The sequence below is a fragment of the Salmo trutta genome, chromosome 14 (genome assembly GCF_901001165.1).
Source record: "Salmo trutta chromosome 14, fSalTru1.1, whole genome shotgun sequence".
Taxonomy (NCBI): domain Eukaryota; kingdom Metazoa; phylum Chordata; class Actinopteri; order Salmoniformes; family Salmonidae; genus Salmo; species Salmo trutta.
Window position 1 is genome coordinate 40,774,875 of NC_042970.1, and position 25,221 is coordinate 40,800,095.

Sequence of the window (25,221 nt, forward strand, 5' to 3'; positions counted from 1 at the left end):
TGTTCCTCTTACCATATAGATTGATGTAGCGGACACAGCTATCAACCACCACTGGTATGGCCTGCCCTGAGTCCTAACAGAGAGGCATAGAGGGGTGTAGAGAGAGGTAAGGTGACTCTCCACAGGTTATGAGCGTGTACACAGCACATTAACACATTCATTATCTGACTGTGCGCAGAGAATGACTAATGCACAATGAACGTACAAAACATTAAGAACACCTTCCTTGTATTGAAAACCCAGCAGCGTTCCAGTTCTTGACACAAACCTGTGTGCCTGGCATGTACTACCATACCCCATTCAAAGGCACTTACATTTGTTGTCTTGCCCATTCACCCTCAATGGCACGCATACACAATCATTATCTCAAGGTTTAAAAATCTTTCTTTAACCTTTCTCCTCAACTTCATCCTCGACTGATCGAAGTGGATTTAACAAGTGACATCAATATGGGATCATAGCCTTTACCTAGATTCACCTGGTCAGTCTGTAATGGAAAGAGCAGGTGTTCTTGATGTTTTGTACACTCCGTGTGTAATCATGCCAAATATAAGTATATCAACTGAATAAAAATCGATAGTCTATCATATAATACGACTATGTGTTCTATTTAATTATGTGTAAAAGGAGTTCATTAACTGCATGAACAATTACCAGGGATAAGTACATTATCATAGAACCATTGCATAAGGTCATATACATACTATATATATATTCACATATTAAGTGCCTAGTGAAAGTCTACACACCCCTTGCGGTCTTCAAATTTTGCTGCCTTAAATTTCAATCTAAAAAGGAATTCAATTAGATGTTCTTTTCTACAGCTCTACACCACCTACTCCACATTTTCTAAGTGAAAGAAAATTCTAGAACATTTTCCTAATTATTAAAACCTCTCCTTTTTAGATGTAATTTTAAGGCAGAAAAATGTGAAGACTGTACAAGTTGTGTGTGTAGACTTTCACGAGTGACTGTACATCATTCATTGGTTATCAGATGACAAAGAACAGAGTTACCAGGCAGGCAGAGAGATGTTGGTTAGTTAGTTTACACATTAAACCCAAACCCATTCACCCCTAGCCTGATTCTTAGATCTGTTGATGCTGTCTTGCCAACTCATATCGGCATTGGCAGACAGCACAAACGGATCTGGGACCAGGCTACTCATGTACGTCAGAATACCCAGAATACCTGGCTGCGGGCGCGGGCATTCCGTCTTCCCCTGGAGCAGGCAGAAAACAGTGGCAGCAGCAGGATGAACAGAACAGAGAGGAAGAGAGGCAAGAAGAACCACAACAAGGTTAGAGAAGCACAGGGGAAAAGTGCGTCCAGAGAGAGGTCAGAGGTCAAGCCTGAGAGAAAAGCCCCAGTGCTGTGGAGATGGGGCGAGGTAGAGGACGGGGGAGACCCAAGCTTGGGAGGCCATGTGGGATGAGGGTGGGTGGCTATGGTGGAGAATAGGGAGGGGTTGAGGACGCTGGGACTGTGGCTCAGTTTTTACAACAATGTTGACTGGGGCAATTCGATTGATTATGACTGAGAATACATCTGAGGAGACGTTAGGAGGCAAGGCCATAGAACCATGAAAGTCTGACACTAACAGCCCCACGGGCCTCCACTGCTGTGGCGTACACACGCTTTCTGTCAGTGTGCTAGTGTTGGATCCTGGCTTACACAGAGGATATATGGCCCTGTGTGTTTATTTTCATAGCCTGACATGCTTAGTGCTGGGCCAAATGGCCCGTCGCCAAAATGTGTTTAACATCTAGAGGCCAGGGTTCAAGTGCTAAAACATGGGCAAGAATGTCAAAAGAAAACCTTATATGACCAGAGTCTGTCTACGTTCTGTACTTAAACAACCTCAAAACCCAAGATTTGTAGAATTGAGTACTCTTCTCCAGACCAGAGAGACAAACACTACCTTTCCCAACTGTCAAGCCAAAGGACTGTCCAGTCCGAGAATTCCCTATAGGATTGGGGTCTCAGCATTTAGTCAATTTATTTAGACAGCTGTTGTGCCCAGCACAGGGCTCTGAAGGAAGGGCAAGTCAGTGAGCTGAGCTGAAGTGAGACAGAAAAGCAGTCAAAGACAGGAGAGAGAGATAGAACCCCCAGAACGGTTAGTAAAGACAGCTTACACACAGAGAGACCACATGGGGGCCAGATAAGGGGCAGTCAGTACCTTGATGAAGGCCTCCATATTGCCATTAAAGAGTTTATGATTAAAAATGGAGCGAGGTCTAGGCTTCCGCATTCTCCCGGGTTTAGGGGGAAGAGTGGGGGGCCTGATGGTGAAGGAGGTTAAGGAGGGGGGGGGGGGGGGCAGATACACATAACCCATGATAAAACAATAAGGACTGAAACATGTATTTTACAGTGGGACAATGTTTTTCTAGATATATTCAGTGCCATATATATAGCCACTGTATGCACTGAGTGTACAAAACATTAGGAACATCATCCTAATATCATGATGGACCCCCCCCCCCCCCCCCCCCCCCTTGCCCTCAGAACAGCCTCAAATCGTCGGGGCAAGGACTCTACAAGGTGTCGAAAGCATTCCACAGGGATGCTGGCCCATGTTGAATCCAATGCTTCCCATAGTTGTGTAAAATTGGCTGGAGGACCATTCTTGATCCACATGGGAAACTGTTGAGCGTGAAAAACCCAGCAACATTGCAGCGCTCGACACACTCAAACCGGTGCTCCTGGCACCTACTACCATACCCTGTTCAAAGACACTTACATATGTTGTCTTGCCCCTTCACCCTGTGAATGGTATATATACACAATCCATGTCTCAATTGTCTCTTTAACCGCTCTCCTCCCGTTCATCTACACTGATTGAAGTGGATTTAACAGTTGACATCAATAAGAGATCATAGCTTCCACCTGGTCAGTCAATGTAATGGAAAGAGCAGATGTTCCTAATGTTTTGTACACTCAGTGCATGCATGCATGCATACATACATACATACATACATATATACATACATACATACATACATACATACATACATACATAGCTCTGGATAGCTTTGCATGTCCTATTCTTTCTCCTCTTCTTGCAGTACAAACCATAACATTATTTTAACACACAAGTGCAGTCACAGAGGACGTATGCTTACACTATCATCACAACTGTTTCAGCTAAACCCTCAATAACCTGACTAATGACTCTGGGCCACTTATCAAACAAATCAGTTCATAAAAACATGATTACAGTCAAAGCACATGATTAATGACACAGAGAATGACATTTTAAATAGTGTAATAGACATGGGAGCTGAGAGGAGATATCAAATCTTAATGTCTCTTAACTCTGGACTGCTGCGCTACAGTTCATTCTTCCCAACTCACTGATGTAAGACTAAGTCATGTCTGTGCTTAATATACAGCAGTGCTCTGTTTACCAGGTGCCTGTACTATACTGTAGTGGTTAACAAGGCTGCGTATGACCACCGTAGTGACTGATGGGTGACAGATGGTCTTACAGCCAGCTCATCTACCCATAACTGCTTCACTGTACACTCGAGTTTGCTCAGAAGTTGATTCAATAAATCACCAGACAAACATCCCCTCTCCCTATTTGGAATCCCACCCCTGACTTATCAGAGAGCCTCGGGACCAAACTGCTCTTCATTTTAACATGACGTCATCTCTGCCACTTCCAGGAACACAAGAAGTGTTTGACACGCTTTTCTTCCTCCTCTTTTCTTACCTTGTTGTTCCATATTCAGCCCTTTCTCCTAAAAGAAAGGAATGGATAAAGGGAGAGGGAGAGCGGAAGAGAGGGAGCAAGAGAGAGAGAGAAAATGAGTGTGTGTCTGCACGCGCTTGCGTGCATGTGTCTCTGAGAGAAAGACAAAACAACGCATTAATGGCAAGGTTGAGTGCATTTGGAGCCAGACCTGGTTGTCTACAGAGCTGGCAGATTGGGCAGAGGGATGAGAAAACGGGCACCTATTCAGACGGGCTCAACAGTGCGGGCGCCATGACCGCCTCTCTGACTCACATACAGCCAGTGAGGCAGCGGCCATTCAGTGGTCGCCCTAGAAACCAAAGAGAGAGAGACGGAGGGGGCGGACCCTGCCAGCTCAGAGCAGAATGTCAATGGAAGCTAGCGTATCCAGGGGCAACGGGGAGGAGGGAAGTGTGAGGAAGGCAGTGTTTTTTTTGGGGGGGGTGTACAATATTGAAGTAACTGTGCAGTAGTAATATAACATGATGTCAGGGGTAAGCAACTAGATTCAGCCGGGGGCCGGTTTTTGTCATAGCAAATGGTCGGGGGCCTGGAAAATAACTATAATCATTTGTACACTGCAAACTGACCACAACTAAGCCCAAAAATAGATTGTATTTGAAATTAACAACTTCATACTTTGATTACATTGACATGATCACATCTCTTTTTTTATTTATAGGAATACTTGGGAACAGATTTCCCAAAATTAAACATTTTTTTTGCTGAATTACTGGTGATTTTACAGTCTTCTTGACCAAAAATAATGGGGGGGGGGCGGTTTTGGTCATCTAGTTATCCCAGGAAACAGGGGGGTTGCAACAAGAATACAACAGGGGGGGTTGCAACAAGGTTAAGTAACAAGAATACAAGATGACATGATATCCCATAGCATGATAACACTCTGTGATCAGTGACTTGTATTGTTGATTTCAGGGCTCATGTGTAACAAAGCAGCTTCAAGCAACAAGCACTAAATCCTGGAAATACTGGAGCCAGCGGTTTGGCTGCTTATGGGGTATCACATGAGCTTCTTGTAAAATTGTATTTTAAAATGCATAGTACATGGGTGATTCCTCCCCAAATATGAATTGTTTTATTTTTTCAACGAAATTGAATTCATAGAAAGGTCCTTCAGAGAAAGGATTGTTGACATATATTTGATGTGTATCTTAAAGCATAATTGAGAAATAATTAATTGAAGTTGGAACATTTGTGACATTTTGACTTTACCCAAGCCTCCTATAAAGTGGAAATGACAGCGTTTTAGCGACATTAAATCTTATTAAGCGAGTACTTAGATATGGTCATTTTCACATTTTCATATATTCATAGAATGTTTGGGAATGAAATAGAGTAAGGCATTTGTGAAAGTTCTATAGAAATATACAGTGTGAAAGCGGCCATGCATTTGGACAAGTAATAGAGTCACTGCAGTAAACAAAAGCATCTGTCTTGCGCCATAGCCAATCAGAGCTACAGTAGGCATATATGCAAATAAGCGATTTGCCGCATGGGCCTGCCATCATTCATTTTGAACTGGACTGTGTTTACAGGCAATAGCAACAGTGGGACTTTAGATCAATAGAAAGCATTCTCCAAAATACACCTGAATGGATATCTGCAAATATGTAAATACCACAGGAGTCCTCTTACATTTGGGAACTTTACAGTCCCATTGATCAAACAACCATGAAAAAGTAGGCTATCATATATGCACATCAACAAGATCAACAACTAATGCTAGCCAGATCGAGATGAGCTAAAAATCGAGGGAACTGTAGATAAACCCTGTCAAATTTTTTCAGCTTGTAGTTGGCAGTAAAAATTGCACTGATAAACGATGGGGAATAGCAGCCTGCTCGCCCTTCTGCAGCTTGCCTGCCAATGCATGCTTGTCCCAACACACGTTTTGACAACTGAATGGGAACTTTCCTCCCTGCCCGCCCATTTGATCGATGACAAAAACATATGATTGAAAACAAAGAGGTATGCTAACTGGGGTTAACAGTTGTTCAAGTTCAGCATAGCTAGCTAGCAAAGTGATTCACATTTCTTGCTACCTAACCAAATGACACCTGCATCCAGGACCGGCGTTATGTGCGAGCCCGCCCTACCGTACCTCCGTTCCCGTCCAAATAAAATATAGAAATATTGATCATTTATTTGACCAAGATGCGTGCCGACATAAAAAACGCCTCAATCTCAGATCAAGAATCCGATCGAGCAAAACAGCGCCCCTCTGTCGACCATGTGTGTAGACTGTGTATCTGATGCTGTCTGGACAAAAGGAGCATGACATATCATACTTTTTCAGGCCAGACAGCATCAGATACATGGGATACATATAGTGAGACAGAGGGGTGCTGTTTCACTCACTAGTTTCAGCAGAGAGGAAGAGGTGAAGCGAGAGGGCTCACTCTCGCAAAAATCTGTCCTGAATTTTATGGGCATAATATGCAGACCTAAGCTTGTCGCCTGCATTCCCGCCTTTGGGACAGTGACTCGCATTGTTAGGGGGGAGACATGAGCATCTTATCATTATATACAGATCTCTGATTTCAGCCACTAGCGAATTAGAACGAAAAGTTGCACAGTGCGGATGCTGGCTTCCCCTAAAGTAAATTACATTTTTTGGCAAAATTATATAATTACTCCTGTCTAAATAAAATCCTTCAAAATATTTTACCAGAGAGCTTGACTTAGCCACAGAGGCTCGTTAGCAAAAGGCCTAGCTGATTATTGACTTACGACTGTCAGTGAAATATGTGAAGATAGTGTCTTGAGTATAATACACATTTTGAGACAAGAAGATATGGGCGTCTCTCTCCAGAATGTGCTCCGCTGTCTCCCGCCAATTCTTGCACATTCATTGTTTCATTGTGTGAATTGTTTATTTTTATCAATTTCCCATTACATATGTAACCAGTGGGCTTAGTAAATGTACCATTAATACCATCATTTGGTTACATACATTTCTTTTATTTTCAGTGTTATTGTTAACAAACACGCCCCCATAAAGAAAATGAGAATTAAAACAGGTTCAGCCTCTGGTTCGACCGTGATCTTGCAGAGTTACTCCACCTCAAGAATTGCATTTTGCAAAAGGCTCGGCACACGCATACTCAGGCTGACTGGCTATCATTCAGGCAAATGAGAAATAAATGCACTCAGGCTATCTGGAAAGCCAAAGTTAGTTACTTTAAGAAGCAGTTCTCTCTCTGTGGGTCTAACCCCAAGAAGTTCTGGAAAATGGTTAAAGACCTGGAGAATAAACCCTCCTCCTCACAGCTGCCCATGTCCCTTAATGTTGATGATGTGGTTGTTACTGACAAAAAGCACATGACTGAGCTCTTTAATCACCACTTCATTAAGTCAGGATTCCTATTTGACTCAGCCATGCCTCCTTGCCCGTCCAATAATTCCTCATCTCCCACCCCTTCTAATGTGACTATCCCTGAAGCTTCTCCCTCTTTTTCCCCTTCCCCGCTACAACGTTTCTCCCTGCAGACAGTCACTGAGTCCGAGGTGCTAAAGGAGCTCCTTAAACTTGACCCCAAAAAACCATCTGGTTTAGACCCTTTCTTCTTTAAGGCTGCTTCCCCTACCATCGCCAAGCCTGTCTCTCCTTTCTAGGGATGTTCCAATTGCTTGGAAGGCAGCCACAGTTCATCCTTTATTTAAAGGGGGAGATCAAGCTGATCTTAACTGTTATAAGCCTATTTCTATTTTGCCCTGTTTATCAAAAGTGTTGAGGTGTCAATAATCAACTGACTGGCTTTCTTGATGTCTATAGTATTCTCTCGGGTATGCAATCTGGTTTCCGCTCAGGTTATGGATGTGTCACTGCAAACTTAAAGGTTCTCAATGATGTCACCATTGCCCTTGATTCTAAGCAATATTGTGCTACTATTTTTATTGACTTGGCCAAAGCTTATGATATGGTAGACCATTCCATTCTTGTGGGCCGGCTAAGGAGTATTGGTGTCTCTGAGGGGACTTTGGCCTGGTTTGCTAATTAAAGTCAGAAAATCTGCCGTCTCAGCCACTGCCTGTCACCAAGGGAGTACCCCAAGGCTCGATCCTAGGCCCCACGCTCTTCTCAATTTACATCAACAACATAGCTCTGGCAGTAGGAAGCTCACTCATCCATTTATATGCAGATGATACAGTCTTGTACTCAAGCTGGCCCCTCCCCGGATTTTGTGTTAAATGCTCTACAACAAAGCTTTCTTAATGTCCAACAAGCTTTCCCTACCCTTAACCCTGTTCTGAACACCTCCAAAACAAAGCTCATGTGGTTTGGTAAGAAGAATGCCCCTCTCCCCACAGGTGTTATTACTACCTCTGAGGGTTTAGAGCTTGTGGTAGTCACCTCATACAAGTACTTGGGAGTATGGCTAGACGGTACACTGTCCTTCTCTTAGCACATATCAAAGCTGCAGACTAAAGTAAAATCTTCACTTGGTTTCCTTTATCGTAATCGCTCCTCTTTCACCCCAGCTGCCAAACTAACCCTGATTCAGATGACCATCCTACCCATGCTAGATTACGGAGACATAATTTATAGATCGGCAGGTAAGGGTGCTCTCGAGCGGCTAGATGTTCTTTACCATTCGGCCATCAGATTTGCCACTAATGCTCCTTATAGGACACATCACTGCACTCTATACTCCTCTGTAAACTGGTCATCTCTGTATACCCATCGCAAGACCCACTGGTTGATGCTTATTTATAAAACCCTCTTAGGCCTCACTCCCCCTATCTGAGATATCTACTGCAGCCCTCATCCTCTACATACAACACCCGTTCTGCCAGTCACATTCTGTTAAAGGTCCCCAAAGCACACACATCCCTGGGTCGCTCCTCTTTTCAGTTCGCTGCAGCTAGTGACTGGAATGAGCTGCAACAAACACTCAAACTGGACAGTTTTATCTCAATCTCTTCATTCAAAGACTCAATCATAGACACTCTTACTGACAGTTGTGGCTGCTTTGTGTGATGTATTGTTGTCTCTACCTTCTTGCCCTTTGTGCTGTTGTCTGTGCCCAATAATGTTTGTACCATGTTTTGTGCTGCTACCATGTTGTGTTGCTACCAAGTTGTGTTGTCGCCTTGCTGTGTTGTCGTCTTAGGTCTCTCTTTATGTAGTGTTGTCTCTCTTGTTGTGATGAGTGTTTTGTCCTATATTTATAATCTATTTATTTTTTCATCCCAGGCCCCCGCAGGAGGCCTTTTGCCTTTTGGTAGGCCGTCATTGTAAATAAGAATTTGTTCTTAACTGACTTGCCTAGTTAAATAAAGGTTAAATAAATACAAATAAAATGTATTACAGTTATTTACCGTTCTCATTCTCGGAGTGGAAACGTTGTTTACATTGTTCACGACCTGTTACACTTGTGAGAAACAGGTTTTGGATTATTTTAGAACCATAATTTAGGAGATTTGTCAATTTTTTCATTGTCATTTGTTTGGATTGCTCCATGTGAGCAATGAGCATGTGTGTGGTAACTCTGTCCTGATAACGTTAAGGGGGCACACATGCCTGAACACATCAACCTGCTGAGTTGATACAATGTTGCACTTCATTAGCGATAGCTCAAGTCAAGACAGATATAAAGGGAGGCAGACAGGCGGGATATATATATTAATGCGATTGAACGAACCTGAATTTTCATCAGGAAATTTTCTACTGTTTTTATTTGGTCAGCATTAGGTCTATGTATTTTACTTAGTTGACAATGGAAGTTATAGGCCTACTACTGCATTGGTCTATAGCAGTGGTCGTCAACCTTTTCTGAGTGAAGATCACTTTGAGTCAAAATGCAAGCTGAGATCTAACGCTCAGATTTTTTTAAAACATGACTTAAAAAACAAGCCTATGCAACATTGACCAATTAAAAACAGTTCTGTAGCAATGAGGTTTGTACAGTAGGCTATAGGCCCAATATATTATCACTGCATATTGGCTATACTTGAATTGCCATACAAATGTTGTTCTTCTCAGACCATTTTGAAATTATACTTATTTTTTTTTAAATTAGATTTATGATCACACTCATAAAGGATAATTTGTTATATTACTTGTGAGGCACAGCTAAGTGAGCATAATAATGTGCTTCTTTTTACTGGACTGAATCTGATGGTCAGTCAGAGGGAGGGAGGGAGCAGCGGTGAGGCTGCCTCTCACCCTACTCACTGTCCCTCCACCCTCCTTCCCTCCGCTGAGAAAAGGGGACACAGTCTTCCAGCTGAAACTCAAGTCGCACTGCATTATTTCTGCCTAATGCACCAAATCATGCTGTTACTCCGATGACCAGAGAAAGTGAAATATTCCTGAATATTAAAGACACAAGACTAATAATAAAGCTAAATTATTGGAACACTTTGCTATACTCATTCATTGCAGCTGCAGTGCTGGTTGTAGCATGGGGAAGTAGGGAGAAAACACTTTTATAAGCCATAAAATATGCTAACAGTACTGAATAACAAACAATAAACATGAACTTGCACATAAAAACAGCAACTCTTTGCTTTATTCATTGAGTCTCTCTCTAGTCATGGAAAGAGTCTCACTCAATTGTCTCTCTCTAGTTTTGAAATCTCAGTATCAACTTTGCTGTGCGTTCAAGGCTTCTTTTTCCAGTCTATGGCTCGAGGAAACTGTGCAGACACGGTGATCTGAGCTATATGATTGACCAGCGGTAGGACTATATGTGCACTTGATTTGCTCTCTGGGCCTGCCGGGAAGTTGGAGTTATAACTTCAGACACATGAAATGGATCAAAATGGGAGCGTTTTGCCTTACTTGGCGCTAGGGCTGCAGAATCAAGTGCATCTACCGCCAACAACATGAAACGAATACAAAAAACAGGAACGCAAGGATTTATGTTCTTTTTTTTAACAAATTTTTTACAGAAACTCTTGGTGACCGACTAGGAATGCCTCAGAGATCGACCGGTTGGGGACCACCGGCCTATAGGCTCTCTCTGAGTTCCAAGCGCATTTTTTTTTTGCGTCCAATGGAACACAGTGTATCAATGTGTCCATATGGCAAAGGCTGGTGCTCTTGCATTAGTTGCGTTTTAACTTTTAGATTTGTATCATTTTAGATCAGATTTTTATGATTAACCACGTGAAAATCATTTTGAGAAACGAAAACGTTATTATTGAAATAAAACTGTTCCACGAAAATGCACATAACAATAATTATAACTGGCACCCAGATCGATAGAAATGGTCGGATACATTGTAAGCCTCTCCAAACTTGAAAGTCACAAGCTGCCTATGGTCTTAATGCTTCTTTATTATAAACAAAATTTGAGCAAGCGCGAGCACACGGGGTCCCGTGAAAAAAAACGGGCCCGCCAATAGAAATGAAATGCCCGTCCAATTGATTCGTTCTGGCGCCGGCCCTGACTGCATCTCTAGCTGTAGCCAAAGAAAAATTTTATGGGGGAGAAAAAGTCGACCACTCACCCACTCGTCCAAAGACATAACATCCTCCCAGCAGTTGGCTAGCTAGCTAACGTTAGGCTCTGTGCTTATAGCTTGCCAAATAAATAGCTACATAAATAGATAAGCTAGCATATTAGCCACGTTATGACTGACTTGTGATCATTCCCCTTGCTAGTCTGATTCTATTGGCATTCCCAGCCTTAGTTAGCTACATTCGTCAATTTTTTCTCAAAAATAATTAGTCATTGAAACTGAAACAGTACATACTGAATTGCTGGAGGAAGCCAACAATATACAAGGCCATCTGTGATTTACAACTAGATAGCAATATTTGTTGGACTTCCAAGAATTAGCAGAAATCCCACTCTGGAACTTTGATATGCCCGTAGAGTATGTTCAACAATATATTGAAAAATGTGCCAAATCCAAAATGTTAGATAGGCTAAAACTTTTATTTTGGCTCTATACCACAGCATTTTGGATTCGAGATAAAATGTTTCATATGACGTGACAGTAAAGAATTTCACCTTTTATTTGAGGGTATTTTCATACACATCTGTTTCACCGTTTAGAAATTAAAGCACTTTAGGTATCTTGTCTCCCAACTTAAAGGTGTCATAAGTATTTGGACAAATTCACATATATGTTTATTAAAGTAGTCAAAAGTTTAGTATTTGGTCCAATATTCCTAGCACGCAATGACTACATCAAGCGTGTGACTCTACACACCTTATGGATGCATTTGCAGTTTGTTGGGGTTGTGTTTCAGATTATGTTGTGACCAATATAAATAAATGGTAAATAACATATTGTGCATTTTGGAGTGACTTTTATTGTAAATAGAAATATAATATGTTTCTGAGCACTTCTACACACATGTGGATACTACCATGATTATGGATAATCATGACTGAATCGTTAATAATGACGAGTGAGAAAGTTAGAGGCATAAATATCATAAACCCCCCCCCCCCTCCCAATAAAATGCAAACCTCTCATGTTATTGATAATGGTGAAAAGTTAGCATGTCACTCATAATTATTAACAATCCAATTCATTATCATATAATTGAACTTGTCTAAATACTTATGACACCTTCAAAATGGGGGAACAAGATACATAAAGTGCTTTCATTTCTAAACGGTAAAACAGATATGTAAGAAAATACCCTCAAAGAAAAGGTGATATTCTGTACTGTCGCCTCATATTAAACATTTGATCTCAAATCCAAAATGCTGGAGTATAGACCAAAATGTAAAGTTTTAGCTCACTGTCCAAATAAATACTTAGGGGAGTGTATACAATATGGGTTCTTACTGGTAGCTGATTGCAGTTAAGTTTATTTAATAAAACAACAATGTTTGAACCATAAGAAGACTACAATTGGCAAGCTGCTGCTAGTGCTTTAAAGGGGCGGTGAAGGCCCAATGGACGGCATTGTGATCCAGAAGTGGCACAACAACATTGTAACATGAGAGTTGTTCTCACCTTCTCCTAGCGTCTGCTTCAGTAGATCATGCTTGGCCTGTAGTTTCACTATGAGGTTGCTGCCATTCAGGTACTCTTTAAATTTCTATACAGGCAGAGAGAGACAGACAGAGAGACAGAGAGACAGGGAATGCAAAGAGAGAGAGAGAGAGAAAATACATTTACAACGTGTAATATATGACATTTAGCGGACACTTTTAACCCGAAGCAATTTATAGTAAGTAGTACAGTGAGTGAATTAATGTTTAATATGTAATCCTTGCAGGAATTGAACCCGCGACCTTGGCAATCCTAGCTAATGCCACACTCTTACAAACTGAGCTACACAGGACCACACTTGCGACTGTAGGCTACAGTCAGTACTGCATTACAGCAAAATGTTAATTTCATAATTCATTTGTATAACTTGTATCAGCAAAGCCTGATGATAATACCAGTCAAATTAATTCACAACCAGATGGTTGCCTGTCTGAATTCCACGGGGCATAATGCTGCATAATGATGAACACTGAAGAAAGCCACTAAACTTGAGTAGCATAAGTACTCTAATATCAGTATGTAATTCATTAATAAAAATGAAAAAAGCATTTCTAATGCACTGTAAGTTGTGGTAATACAATAATAATAATGTATGACACTATTATACTTTTTGTAAAGTGACTTATGTGATCCCTGTGGGACTTGAACCCATGATGACAATGTTCTGGGGCCGAGCTGGGCTGAGCTCCCTGCCATCCAGGACCTCTATACTAGGCGGTGTCAGAGGAAGACGTACATTCTTTCGAAGAATTCAGCCTTCAAAGCCATAGGCTGTTCACTTTGCTACCGCACAGCAAGCGGTACCGATGCACCAAGTCTGGAACCAACAGGACCCTGAACAGCTTCTACCACCAAGCCATAAGACTGCTAAACAAGACTTCTAAATAGCTAATCAAAATGGCTACCTGATGGTACTGGCCATTGCCCTTTTTTTTCACCAAACCTCCTGCACTTGCTCTATGCACACACACTGGACTCTACCCACACACTCACACATACCTACATTGACACCCCAATACACACACACTACATATGCCCATGCACACATAAAATGTGCACACATGCATATTAACTGCACACACACATTCATTCAAACCCACACACACACACTGCTGCTATTGTCTATTATCTATCCTCTTGCCTAGTCACTTTAACCCTACTTATACACCGAGTGTACAAAACATTAGCAACACCTTCCTAATATTCAGAACAGCCTCATTTCGTCTGGGCATGTACTCTACAAGGTGTCGAAAGCATTCCACAGGGATGCTGGCCCATGTTGACTCCAATGCTTCCCACAGTTGTGTCAAGTCGGATGGATGTCCTTTGGGTGGTGGACCATTGTTGATACACACGAGAAACTGTTGAGCATGAAAACCCCAGCAGCGTTGCAGTTCTTGACACAAACCAGTGCACCTGGCACCTATTAATTTACACCGTTCAAAAGGCATGTAAATATTTTGTCTTGCCCATTCACCCTCTGAATGGCACCCATACACAATCCATGTCTCAATTGTCATAAGGCTTAAAAATCTTTCTTTAACCTGTCCCCTCCCCTTCATCTACACTGATTGAAGTGGATTTAACAAAGTGACATCAATAAGGGATCATAGCTTTCACCTGGTCAGTCTATGTCATGGAAGAGCAGATGCTCCTAATGTTTTGTACACTCAGTATATGCACATTACCTCGTATCCCCTGCACATCGACTCGGTACTGGTACTCCCTGTAAATAGCCATGTTATTAAAAAAATAAGGAAATAATATTTTTTTACTTTTTACCTCTTTTTCATGATATCCAATTGGTAGTTACAGTCTTGTCCCATCGCTGCAACTCCCATACAGACTCGGGAGAGGTGGAGCCATGCATCCTCCGAAACAAGACCCTGCCAAGCCGCACTGCTTCTTGACACACTGCTCGCTTAACCCGGAAGAAAGCCGCACCAATGTGTCGGAGGAAACACCGTAAAACTGGCGACTGTGTCAGCGTGCATGCGCCCGGCCAGCCACAGGAGCCGCCAGAGAGCGATGGGACAAGGACATCCCGGCCGGCCAAACCCTAACCTGGATGACGCTGGGCCAATTGTGCACCGCCTCATTGGTCTCCCGGTCACGTCCGGCTGCGACACAGCCCGGTCTCGAACCTGGATCTGTAGTGACGCCTCTAGCACTGCGCCACAGTGCCTTAGACCGCTGCTCCACTTGAGAGGCCTAGCCATGTTATTTTTACTCAATATTGTTATTCGTCATTCACTGTGTATTTATTCCTTTTTTCCTTTTATCTTTATTCTGCATTGTTGAAAAAGGACCCGTAAGTAAGCATTTAACTGTTAGTCTACACCTGTTGTTAACCATGTGACAAATCAAATTTGATTTGATCTTACCAACTGAGCCACACAGGACCTGGTCAGAGCACTAGGGAAAGGCAATAAACCCAAGTAGCTAAAAGTACTTAATACAGTGGCTTGCGAAAGTATTCACCCCCCTTGGAATTTTTACTATTTTGTTGACTTACAACCTGGAATTAAAATTGATCTTTGGGGGTTGTATCATTTGATTTACACAATATGCCTACCACTTTGAAGATGCAAATTTTTTTTTATTGTGAAACAAACAAGAAATAAGACAAAAAAGAACAGAAAACTTGAGCATGCATAACTATTCACCCCCCCAAAGTCAATACTTTGTAGAGCCACCTTTGCAGCAATTACAGATGCAAGTCTCTTGGGGTATGTCTCTATAAGCTTGGCACATCTAGCCACTGGGATTTTTTCCCATTCTTCAAGGCAAAACTGCTCCAGCTCCTTCAAGTTGGATGAGTTCCGCTGGTGTACAACAATCTAAGTCATACCACAGATTCTCAATTGGATTGAGGTCTGGGCTTTGACTAGGCCATTCCAAGACATTTAAATGTTTCCCCTTAAACCCCTCGAGTGTTGCTTTATCAGTATGCCTAGGGTCATTGTTCACCTTCCTGCTGGAAGGTGAACCTCCATCCTAGTCTCAAATCTCTGGAAGACTGAAATAGGTTTCCCTCAAAAATTTCCCTGTATTTAGCGCCATCCATCATTCCGTCAATTCTGACCAGTTTCACAGTCCCTGCCGATGAAAAACATCCCCACAGCATGGGATAGTGTTCTCGGGGTGATGCGAGGTGTTGGGTTTGCGCCAGACATAGGGTTTTCCTTGATGGCCAAAAAGCTAAATTTTAGTCTTATCTGACCAGAGTACTTTCTTTTATATGTTTGGGGAGTCTCCCACATGCCTTTTGGCGAACACCAAACGTGTTTGCTTATTTTTTTCTTGAAGCAATGGCTTTTTTCTGGCCACTCTTCTGTAAAGCCCAGCTCTGTGGAGTATACGGCTTAAAGTGGTCCTATGGACAGATACTCCAATCTCAGCTGTGGAGCTTTGCAGCTCCTTCAGGGTCATCTTTGGTCTCTTTGTTGCCTCTCTGAATAATGCCCTCCTTGCCTGGTCCGTGAGTTCTGGTGGGCGGCCCTCTCTTGGCAGGTTTGTGGTGGTGCCATATTCTTTCCATGTTTTAATAATGGATTTAATGGTGCTCCGTGGGACGTTCAAAGTTTATGATATTTTTTTTATAACCCAACCCTGATCTGTACTTCTCCACAACTTTGTCCCTGACCTGTTTGGAGAGCTCCTTGGTCTTCATGGTGCCGATTGCTTGGTATTGCCCCTTGTTTGGTGGTGTTGCAGACTCTTGAGGCCTTTCAGAACAGGTGTATATATACTGAGATCATGTGACAAACAGATTGCACACAGGTGGACTTTATATAACTAATTATGTGACTTCGGAAGGTAATTGGTTGCACCAGATCTTATTTAGGGGCAAAGGGGGTGAATACATATACATAGCAAAGGGGGTGAATACATATGCACGCACCACTTTTCCGTTTAGAATTTTTTAGAATTTCTTGAAACAAGTTATTTTTTTCATTTCACTTCACCAATTTGGACTATTTTGTGTATGTCCATTACATGAAATCCAAATAAAAATCTATTTAAATTACAGGTTGTAATGCAATAAAATACGAAAAACGCTAAGGGGATGAATACTTTTGCAAGGTACTGTACCAGGAAGCATTCATACAAATAAGAAAAAAAGCATTTATAATGCTTTGTAAGCGTGGTCAGTTGTCAAAGCCAATCACAGTAAAGTCTTAAGTCAAGTGACTTATCAGAGCCACTCACAGTGAAGTAGAAGCCCTCCGTCTCCTGCTGGTTGGCTCGTCTCTTAGCAACGTTGACCTTGCTCATGTAGGAGTCGGACGAGGCAGACTTGACCGACTCAGTGGACTGGCTGTGCTGGAAAGCCTCAGACACATCAAAGTCCTCGACCGTAAGCATGTCCTGCAGCGTCTGCATGGTGGCATCCAGGGTCTTTCTTACCTAAGAAATACAAAAGGTGAAGAGTCATTATTAAACTGTGTCACAACATCAATATTCACAGTGTTTTCCTTGCACACAATGAGACTTCAGTTGTAATTGTATAATGCTCTTAAATCTGTATGGGACTGTATCAACAGTGGACTAATGAAACAAATACCAAAAGATAGTTTTTAAGTCGATTTTTCCTTTAAGAGCAAAATGTCAAATTAAAGAACAAAATGTCCCACATCTACACTAGAATGACTTCTGCAGACACCATCTTGATCACAGTACTACATCCTACAACCGCTTGCATAATATATAATGTAAAGTTCAGTCAGCCCGGTAGGGGACATGTTTTCTGGTGTGAGTGTGTGACCGTGTGAAGATAATTAGGAAGATAACTGGTGTTCTGTCTGTGTGAGAGGGAGAGGAAGTGAGCAGAGGGAGCATCTCCATATTCATAGGAGATAAGCTGAACGCAGAGCACAAATATGGTGACCTTTACACACATCTGTCTGAATCACTGCAGCAGCATGAGGCAAGCAGGCAGGCAGACAGGCAGACAGGCAGGCAGGCAGACAGGCAGGCAGGCAGCAGGCTCTGTAGCTGGAGGCCTGGATGCAGTGCTAGCTGCTAGGGCCTGGCTGCCTGCCTGGTTTGGTGGGCGATGGGGAAGAGATGGAAGATGAAAATCAACCCTAGGGCCACACCTTCGTCAGTTTAGAAGATGTATTGTGCATGAACGATGCTTGGGTGACAGTCCTTTGAAAGTAGGGGCGCCCCTGCCCGCCTGTTAGATGAGAGGCAATCCCAGGGGCTACACTTTGCTTGTGAGAGTGTGTGCGCGTGAATGCATTATTGTGTGTGTGAATGTTTGTGAGAGGGAGGGACTGTGTGCGTGTGTGCGTGAGTACGCGAGCGCATCATTATAGTGTGAGTAGGAGAACGCCTCCAGCCGACATGAACATGGTCAACAGTACAGTAATGCAGTCAGTGTGTGGTTCACCAGAGCTGCTGGGGTCATCTGTTGGCCCTGAGTGGATATAAGCCTGTCTGTTTGAGTATTCATGATGTGCATGTAAACATGAGTCACAATGTTTGCCTATAGCCCTCTGCCTAGATGGATTTCTGAAGAGACAAGAAAAGACTGACAGTATATCAGTTTTAACATACTGAATGTTTCCATATCCTGTATGCATGTTTTTCCCTAAAATGTTCAGCAGGGCACAACTTGTGTAACACACAATAGTATAGGTATTGGATGAAGCTCAATGTTAAATTCAAATCTCCCTCAGCCAGGGAAATCTCCCTCAAATCTCCCTCATTAAAGTGCAAATCATTTTATAACATTTTTGACATGCGGTTTTCTGGATTTTTTTGTTGTTATTCTGTCTCTCACTGTTCAAATAAACCTACCATTAAAATTATAGACTGATCATTTCTTTGTCAGTGGGCAAACGTACAAAATCAGCAGGGGGTGAAATATTTTTTCCCCCTCACTGTACACTGTACTATTGACTCTGACCATGTGACTATGTTAGGGTTAGAGCTCACCTCCTCGTTCTCTATCTTGAGCGTGCCCAGGCGGGACTGGAGCTGGTGGTGACGCATCAGGAGCTCTGTCTGCATCGGCTGCTGGGCACTCACCTGACACACCTGGTGAAGATAGATTAGATTAGATGGATGGATACTGTAGATAGAGATCAGTGTTTCCCGTTAAGAAAATGTGGCGCCGGACAACGTGACCGTGAAGATTTACATTTACCGGCCATTTTGAGAAATGTACCGGACCCATATGCATTGGGTTTGTAACCCATTAGGGCGTCTACCCCCGGTGCTCAGAATGACAGAAATAACATTTACATTGTTGGGTTCTGAGAATAGGAAATATACTTATTCATTTCACTGAGGGAGGGTAATGTATAACGTTTACATTATGTCAGGATATGTTATTGTTAGCCATCTGGGATTCTATGGGAGGGATCCTCTGGGAGGAGAAGAGACACAGTCTGGTACCAATCACCATGGCAGCCTTGAGTTGGGGAGGAGTGAACACTTTGGGGTAGAGGTCAGGTCAGATGAAGTGAGGAAGAACAGATATCACTAAGGTTCTGTCTAGCAACAGAGATGCATTGGCTGTTCAGATGGGTAGGAGGAGACACAGCATAGGAGAAAGAGTTAAATAATAGTGCTTGGGTGAATATGTTTTCAGCGATTCAGCTGTTCGTTCCTTTGGGAAGAATAAACTTGGTTTAAGCTTTCACAGTGTCCGTTGAGTTATTACTCTAATAATCAGAACCTAACAGCATTACGGTAATTCATTTTAACAGAACATGCAACTCCTGCAATGAAGCAGCCAATAAAACGAAATTTTGCGGGAAAACACAATTCTAAACAGTGAACCTGATGCCAGCGGTATATGACAGAGATGAAAATCTACTTAGAAAGACTAGGATGGGTTGCTAATATGACTAGGATTGTACCTTTGGCTTTGGACAACAAAATAAAGTTGATATGAAAACCAATCGAACAGGAGAGAAATGGCATATGAGGAAGTCTTTCATGGGCAGTGCGCGTTGCAAAAGGCCTAGTTGATTATTGAGTTGTGGCTGTCAGTGAAAAACATCTAAAATATGTGTGAAGATATGTGTGTATATGTGTGTGTATATTTTTAAATGTTGAGACAAGGGCCGGAAATAGACTATAGGCACGTCTCTCTCCAGAATGCACTCAGCTGTCTCCCACCAATTATTTTGCACATTCATTGTTTTATTTGCCCTTTGATTGTTTATTATGATTCATTCCCATTACATACTGTACGTCACCAGTAGTAAATGTACTGTTAATCCCAGTCATTTGGTTACATAAAGTTCTGTTAAAGCATTGTATTACCAATCAGGCCTACAGTCATTTACCATTCTCGCTCTCAGAATGGAAACGCTGTTTTTCAGAGTTCACAACCTGCTACACTTGTGAGAAACAAGTTTAGGATGATTTCATAACTATCATTTACGAGTTTTGCCAATTTCTTCATCGTCTTTTGTTTGGAATTCTCCATGTGAGCAATGAGCATGGGTCTGGTTTCTCTGTCTTGTTAATGTTGAGGGAGCAAGCATAGAAGTAGCCTACCTGGCCTGCTGCGCACAAATGTAGGAAAGTGCCCATTTGGGGATGTTTTCTGCTTGTCTTAACTTACCATATCCACCACTAATAAGCTGAGCTTTTCAGTCATTTTTTCTTCACCGCACACAGTAAGTGTAAGTCAAAGAAGTCTTGTTTTTTTTTGTTTTTTTACATCTTTGCAAATGATAGCCTAATAGTTCCTATTTGACATTTTTTTCCCCAGCAATCTCCTCCTCAATAATAACCAAGCCTCGGTGTGAAAGAGTAAAATCCCATGATCTGATGATGCCATATATCCAGTGGAAAAGTCATAAAATACCTTTCCCTTGCACAAAAACAGCTGTCTGACCCAAGCTCACTGGCATGGGAAACTCTGATGGCCGGGAATAGGCTAGTTGATACAATGTTGCAAAGTTCACAAGAGACAGCTTCAGGCCAGACCCAGTTGATTGATTTGATACAATGTTGCACTTGATACCTCAGGTCAAGACAGACAAAGGGAGACAGAGAGGCTGAGTAGAGAGAAAATCTGCTTGAAAGAACTGGAATTTTCAGCAGTATATTTTCTACCGTTTTTATTTGTCCGGCTGCATCCGAGTCACATGCGCTCATTTAGGCTATTTAGCCGCCAATGAACACAGTATATATTTGTCCATATGACAGAGGCTGGTGATCTTGCATTAGTTTAATTTTTACTTTGATATTTTTATCATTTTGATTAAGATTTTTATGATGAACCACGTGACAACGATTTTACGAAATGAAAACGTTATTATCGAAATGAAACTGATTTACGAAAATAGCCTGCATACCATTGTTTTTTTCCCGGTCAATTTGGCAGGCAACAATTATATTATTCGGCTTTAAATTTTTTTTTAAAAAGCAGGTCAATTACCGGCTAACGGAAACCCTGATAGAGAGACTAGATAGATGAGATAGATGAGATAGATAGATCAGATACAATATATAGTGGAGAGAGAAAGAGGGGCGAGAGAGAGAGGGGCGAGAGAGGCGAAGGAGAGAGGGGCGCGAGAGAGGGAGAGAGAGAGAGTGAGAGAAAGAGAGAGAAGGGAACCCAACCCAAGGCCCTGGCATTGCTGTTGCAATCACCCCTCCAATCACACACCCTCCGCCTCCCTCACCTCGTCGCCCATGTGTGGCTGGTAGTCGAAGCGTGTGGGCGGGCAGAAGATCTGACTGTGCATGTCCATGACCCTGTGTTTGTCCCCCCTGACATCCATGGCATCCACGGCCCCCTCCAGCTGGTCCAGCCCCTCGTGGCGGGACGTCTCCAGGCTGTACTCTGCAGACAGGTAGGTCCTCAGGGTCCGCGCCAGGCTGGCATGGTAGCCCATGTCACAGCACTGGGGGGAGGCATGGACAACACAACACACAGTCATTACCATAGAAATAACTAACCCTTACCCAGGTCACAGACAGGGAAAATACACAGTCATTATGACAGCAATAACCATAAGCCTCACCCAGGTTGGGATGAGTAGGAAAAATACCCAGTCATAAAAGTCACATTCACAATCATTGTTTTTTTCCATCTAGAACCTGACCATTGGATGTGCAAATGTCTACTAAATATTTATACCAAATACAGTCATTACCATAGAATTAAAACGACTACAATGGAAATGTCTGTTCTAGTAATTATATTTCTATGGTTACCACCATTGGGAAGCACATAATGTTAGTTCCAAACCAATGGGGAGAGATACTGTGTCACAAGTCGCTATTATGCTTCCATCTATCAAACTATCTATTACCGTATCAATTATTCATTAAATCCATTACAATCAATAAAATGCTAACTTCAAACAAAATAGGAGACACTGTGTCAGATGCTACTCTGCTTCAATCAATCAAACTACTGTATCTATTATTCATTGCAATCAATAGAACGCTAACTTTGAATAAAATACCCTGTAGTACAAGATGCTACTGGGCTTTCGTTTATCAAATGGATTCTACCATTCTCATGTTGTTGTAATCAGCATGTCTTGTACCACCCACTCACATCTATCATGTCAGAGACGTCGTGGATGTAATATTTGGCCACCAGAGCATTGGTCGCGGCTAGGTTCAACAAATAGTCGTTCCGGGCTTTAGTGCACTTCAGCTTGTTTTCGGAGTATTTGGCTTGTCTCTGGGGAGAGAGGGAGAAGAAGAGAGAGAGTGAGGGGGAGGGGGGGGGTAAGAGAGGGAGACAGAGAGACAAAAATCCGTAAACCATAGATAATCTCTCTCTAAAAGGATTCTTATACCAAGGGTGTAAAACATGTTGTTCCATCTATGGAAGTCTAATCTGATCAAAATAATTTACATGCGACACATGAAGCAAGAGGTCCAGTCTTACCACGGCAACAAAACCAGTTAACGTTTCTGGTCATTAGTGTATACATTAACTGATGAAATGTCAGAGGCTAATGCATCCAAGTCCTCAGAGCTTTTACAGACAATTGGGAGAACACACACACACACACACACTCAGCCCAAGCCACACCTTCTCCTTCATCTTCTCAATCTTCTTGACGGAGCTGCGTCGCTGTGGGCGGTCGTCATAGCGCAAGAGGCTGGTGCTGACCTCATTGGCCTTGCCAATCTGCTTCTCTTCCTGTTTCTCCGCCTCCTTCAGCTTGCTCTCGGCGCTGACGCTCTCAGTGTGGTACATGTGGTAGGTCTTCATCACCTATCCAGGGACAGGAGGACGACAAGGGTGTGAACATTAAAACAGGACATTGTACAGAACATTAAAAATCAACTACATGTACACTAAGTTCACGTCAAGACTCTTGGTCTGGACGTTGACAGTGGTCATGAGAGTAACTCAAGGGAGTAACGAGGAAATACACTAAAACTCACGATAAGCGTGTAACAGACTTGATGTCAATGGGAGGTTGGTTAGACGTGCATATCTAAAGTTAGGATTCAGCATACCAATCCATGTGTCCTGTAAACTGAATAAGAACACAGAAAGACAGCTACTGTCAAATCTGTTAAGGATTTGTGACCGAGTGCTAAAATTAGGTTACTTCTGTTCTGTTCTGTTTCTCTCCCCTCAAGCACTACAAACTCACCCTCTCTCTTACACGTCTCCTAGCAACTCTGATTGAGGTAATCGATGTGAGGAGAGCGCAAGTGAAACCAGCAGGACGACTGTCGTAGCCAAGTTACAGAGATCTTTTTCTCGAGCTGAGTCAGAGAACCTTTCCTTGTTCCTCTGGCTGCTGCTGAGTGTGAAACAAGAGAGGAGCCTTTGGTTCTGACTTGAAGTCAGATCAAGCTGGGGACGTGTTGAAGCCAAGCTGGCTCTCACATTGTGCATTATGCATCAACACTGTACATAAAACATGTACAAGTATGTACAAGTACTAGCTATTAACTATGTCACCGACTGCGTGCAGGTGAACGTATAATGAAAGGTACACATGATAAAAAGCTAAATCAATGAAAATCTGCATCATTATGTTGTATGTCATGCAGAATCATTCCTCATGTGGCCATTTAGTGTATTTAAAGCCCAGGCATTTTCAATTGGTTGCATGGTTGCTGCTGTACAGTGTGGTCGTGTTATTTTACCAATGCTCACTGGCCTGCCTACAACACTTAAATATCTATCTGAGGGATGTGAATGGACAGACACCGCATGTGTCGACACTAGTCAGTCACAGCCATTCTAAAATCCATTTCAACACAGTGTTCCAACCAAAACAAACGAACAGGATCAACATTCTAATACAATTGATATAATACCAGCCTCTGTAATGTGGCTGCTGGTTTAGCTGTCTGGCTGGTGGACAATGTCATTCTCTACATATTGATTGTAATCCAGGACTCTGGCTAAACAGCCGATAGAGTCCATACTGTCTGTGTTACAGAGCAATGCCCTGGCATGCCAGAAATAGGCATCACATTTCACAAATGAGTGCCTTCCTGTCACAAACACACACACAGATATACACACACACATTCACACATGCACAAGCACACACATCAAATCAAACAACGTCAGGAAGACAAAGGAGCTGCTCGTGGACTACCCCAAAGCCATAAGACTGTTGAACAGTTAATTAAACACCTACCTACATGTACATTGTACTTCAATCAATCAATCACCTAACCAAACCTACATGTACATATTACCTAAATCAATCACCCCAACTACTTCATACCCCAGGACACGACTCGGTACTGGTACTCCTTGTATATAACTTATATATAGCCTCGTTATTATTATTTTATTGTGTTACTATTTTCTTTTAATCCATTTGTAATGTTCTTACTTTTTAACTGCATTGTTGGGAAAGGGCTCGTGAGTAAGTATTTCACAGTAAAGTCTACACTTGTTGTATTCGGCGCATGAGACAAATGCAATTTGATTTGGTTTAATCAAATCAAACTGAAACATAACCTGGGACAGGTGTCTTTGAGCATTTATTATTGTGTGTGTGTGTGTGTGTGTGTGTGTGTGTGTCTGCTTGCGTGTGCTTGCTTATGCTTACTCTTCATGTACACAGTCAATTTACAGACAGAAGAGAAGGATGCCAATTAACTTTAACAACAGATCTGTGTTTGATCCTGTGTAGCATGGGCTGAATATGTAAATATGTGACGATACACCTTGGCAGTGAGCAGACCTCCACTGCAGTGGAAACTGCTGAGTCGGCTTGGAGCAGAGCCAATGGCAAGTACAGTTTCTCCTTCAACTACAACTTCTCTCACAGCGGGAGGAAAAATGCAAATTCTTAATGTCCTCCAGGGCAGAAAGAAATGACCTGTGTAGCAAGGCTGTGCTGCTGGAGTGCTGATAAAGCTATTCTGCTCTGGGCAGATCCTGGGCAACCCAGAGACAACAGAGCAGAGAGTCAGAGGGTCTGAGGTGGGTCTAGCACAATGGAGTTAGCTTCAGGTGGCTAACTAACAAAGATGGGGAGTGGATGGAAGGAGACACTGTACAGTACAAAGCTATC

At 42.4% G+C, this 25,221-nt stretch overlaps 1 protein-coding gene across 3 annotated transcripts in view; it reads right to left on the reverse strand.

The window, feature by feature from the left end:
* LOC115208090 (SLIT-ROBO Rho GTPase-activating protein 3) overlaps positions 1 to 25,221 on the reverse strand; it is a 72,320-nt gene that overhangs the window by 9,451 nt on the left and 37,648 nt on the right. The window contains exons 5-13 of one of the 3 annotated variants that reach the window (XM_029775866.1): positions 22,755 to 22,940; positions 22,269 to 22,397; positions 21,385 to 21,606; positions 18,674 to 18,775; positions 16,940 to 17,137; positions 12,689 to 12,773; positions 3,722 to 3,749; positions 1,192 to 1,222; positions 13 to 73 (exon numbers count right to left, since the gene is read on the reverse strand). In XM_029775866.1, coding sequence (XP_029631726.1) covers positions 13 to 73; positions 1,192 to 1,222; positions 3,722 to 3,749; positions 12,689 to 12,773; positions 16,940 to 17,137; positions 18,674 to 18,775; positions 21,385 to 21,606; positions 22,269 to 22,397; positions 22,755 to 22,940 — 1,042 coding nt within the window. Of the gene's footprint in view, positions 1 to 12; positions 74 to 1,191; positions 1,223 to 2,182; positions 2,286 to 3,721; positions 3,750 to 12,688; positions 12,774 to 16,939; positions 17,138 to 18,673; positions 18,776 to 21,384; positions 21,607 to 22,268; positions 22,398 to 22,754; positions 22,941 to 25,221 lie in introns of all 3 variants that reach the window. The other 2 variants (XM_029775864.1, XM_029775867.1) reach the window with 2 other exon arrangements.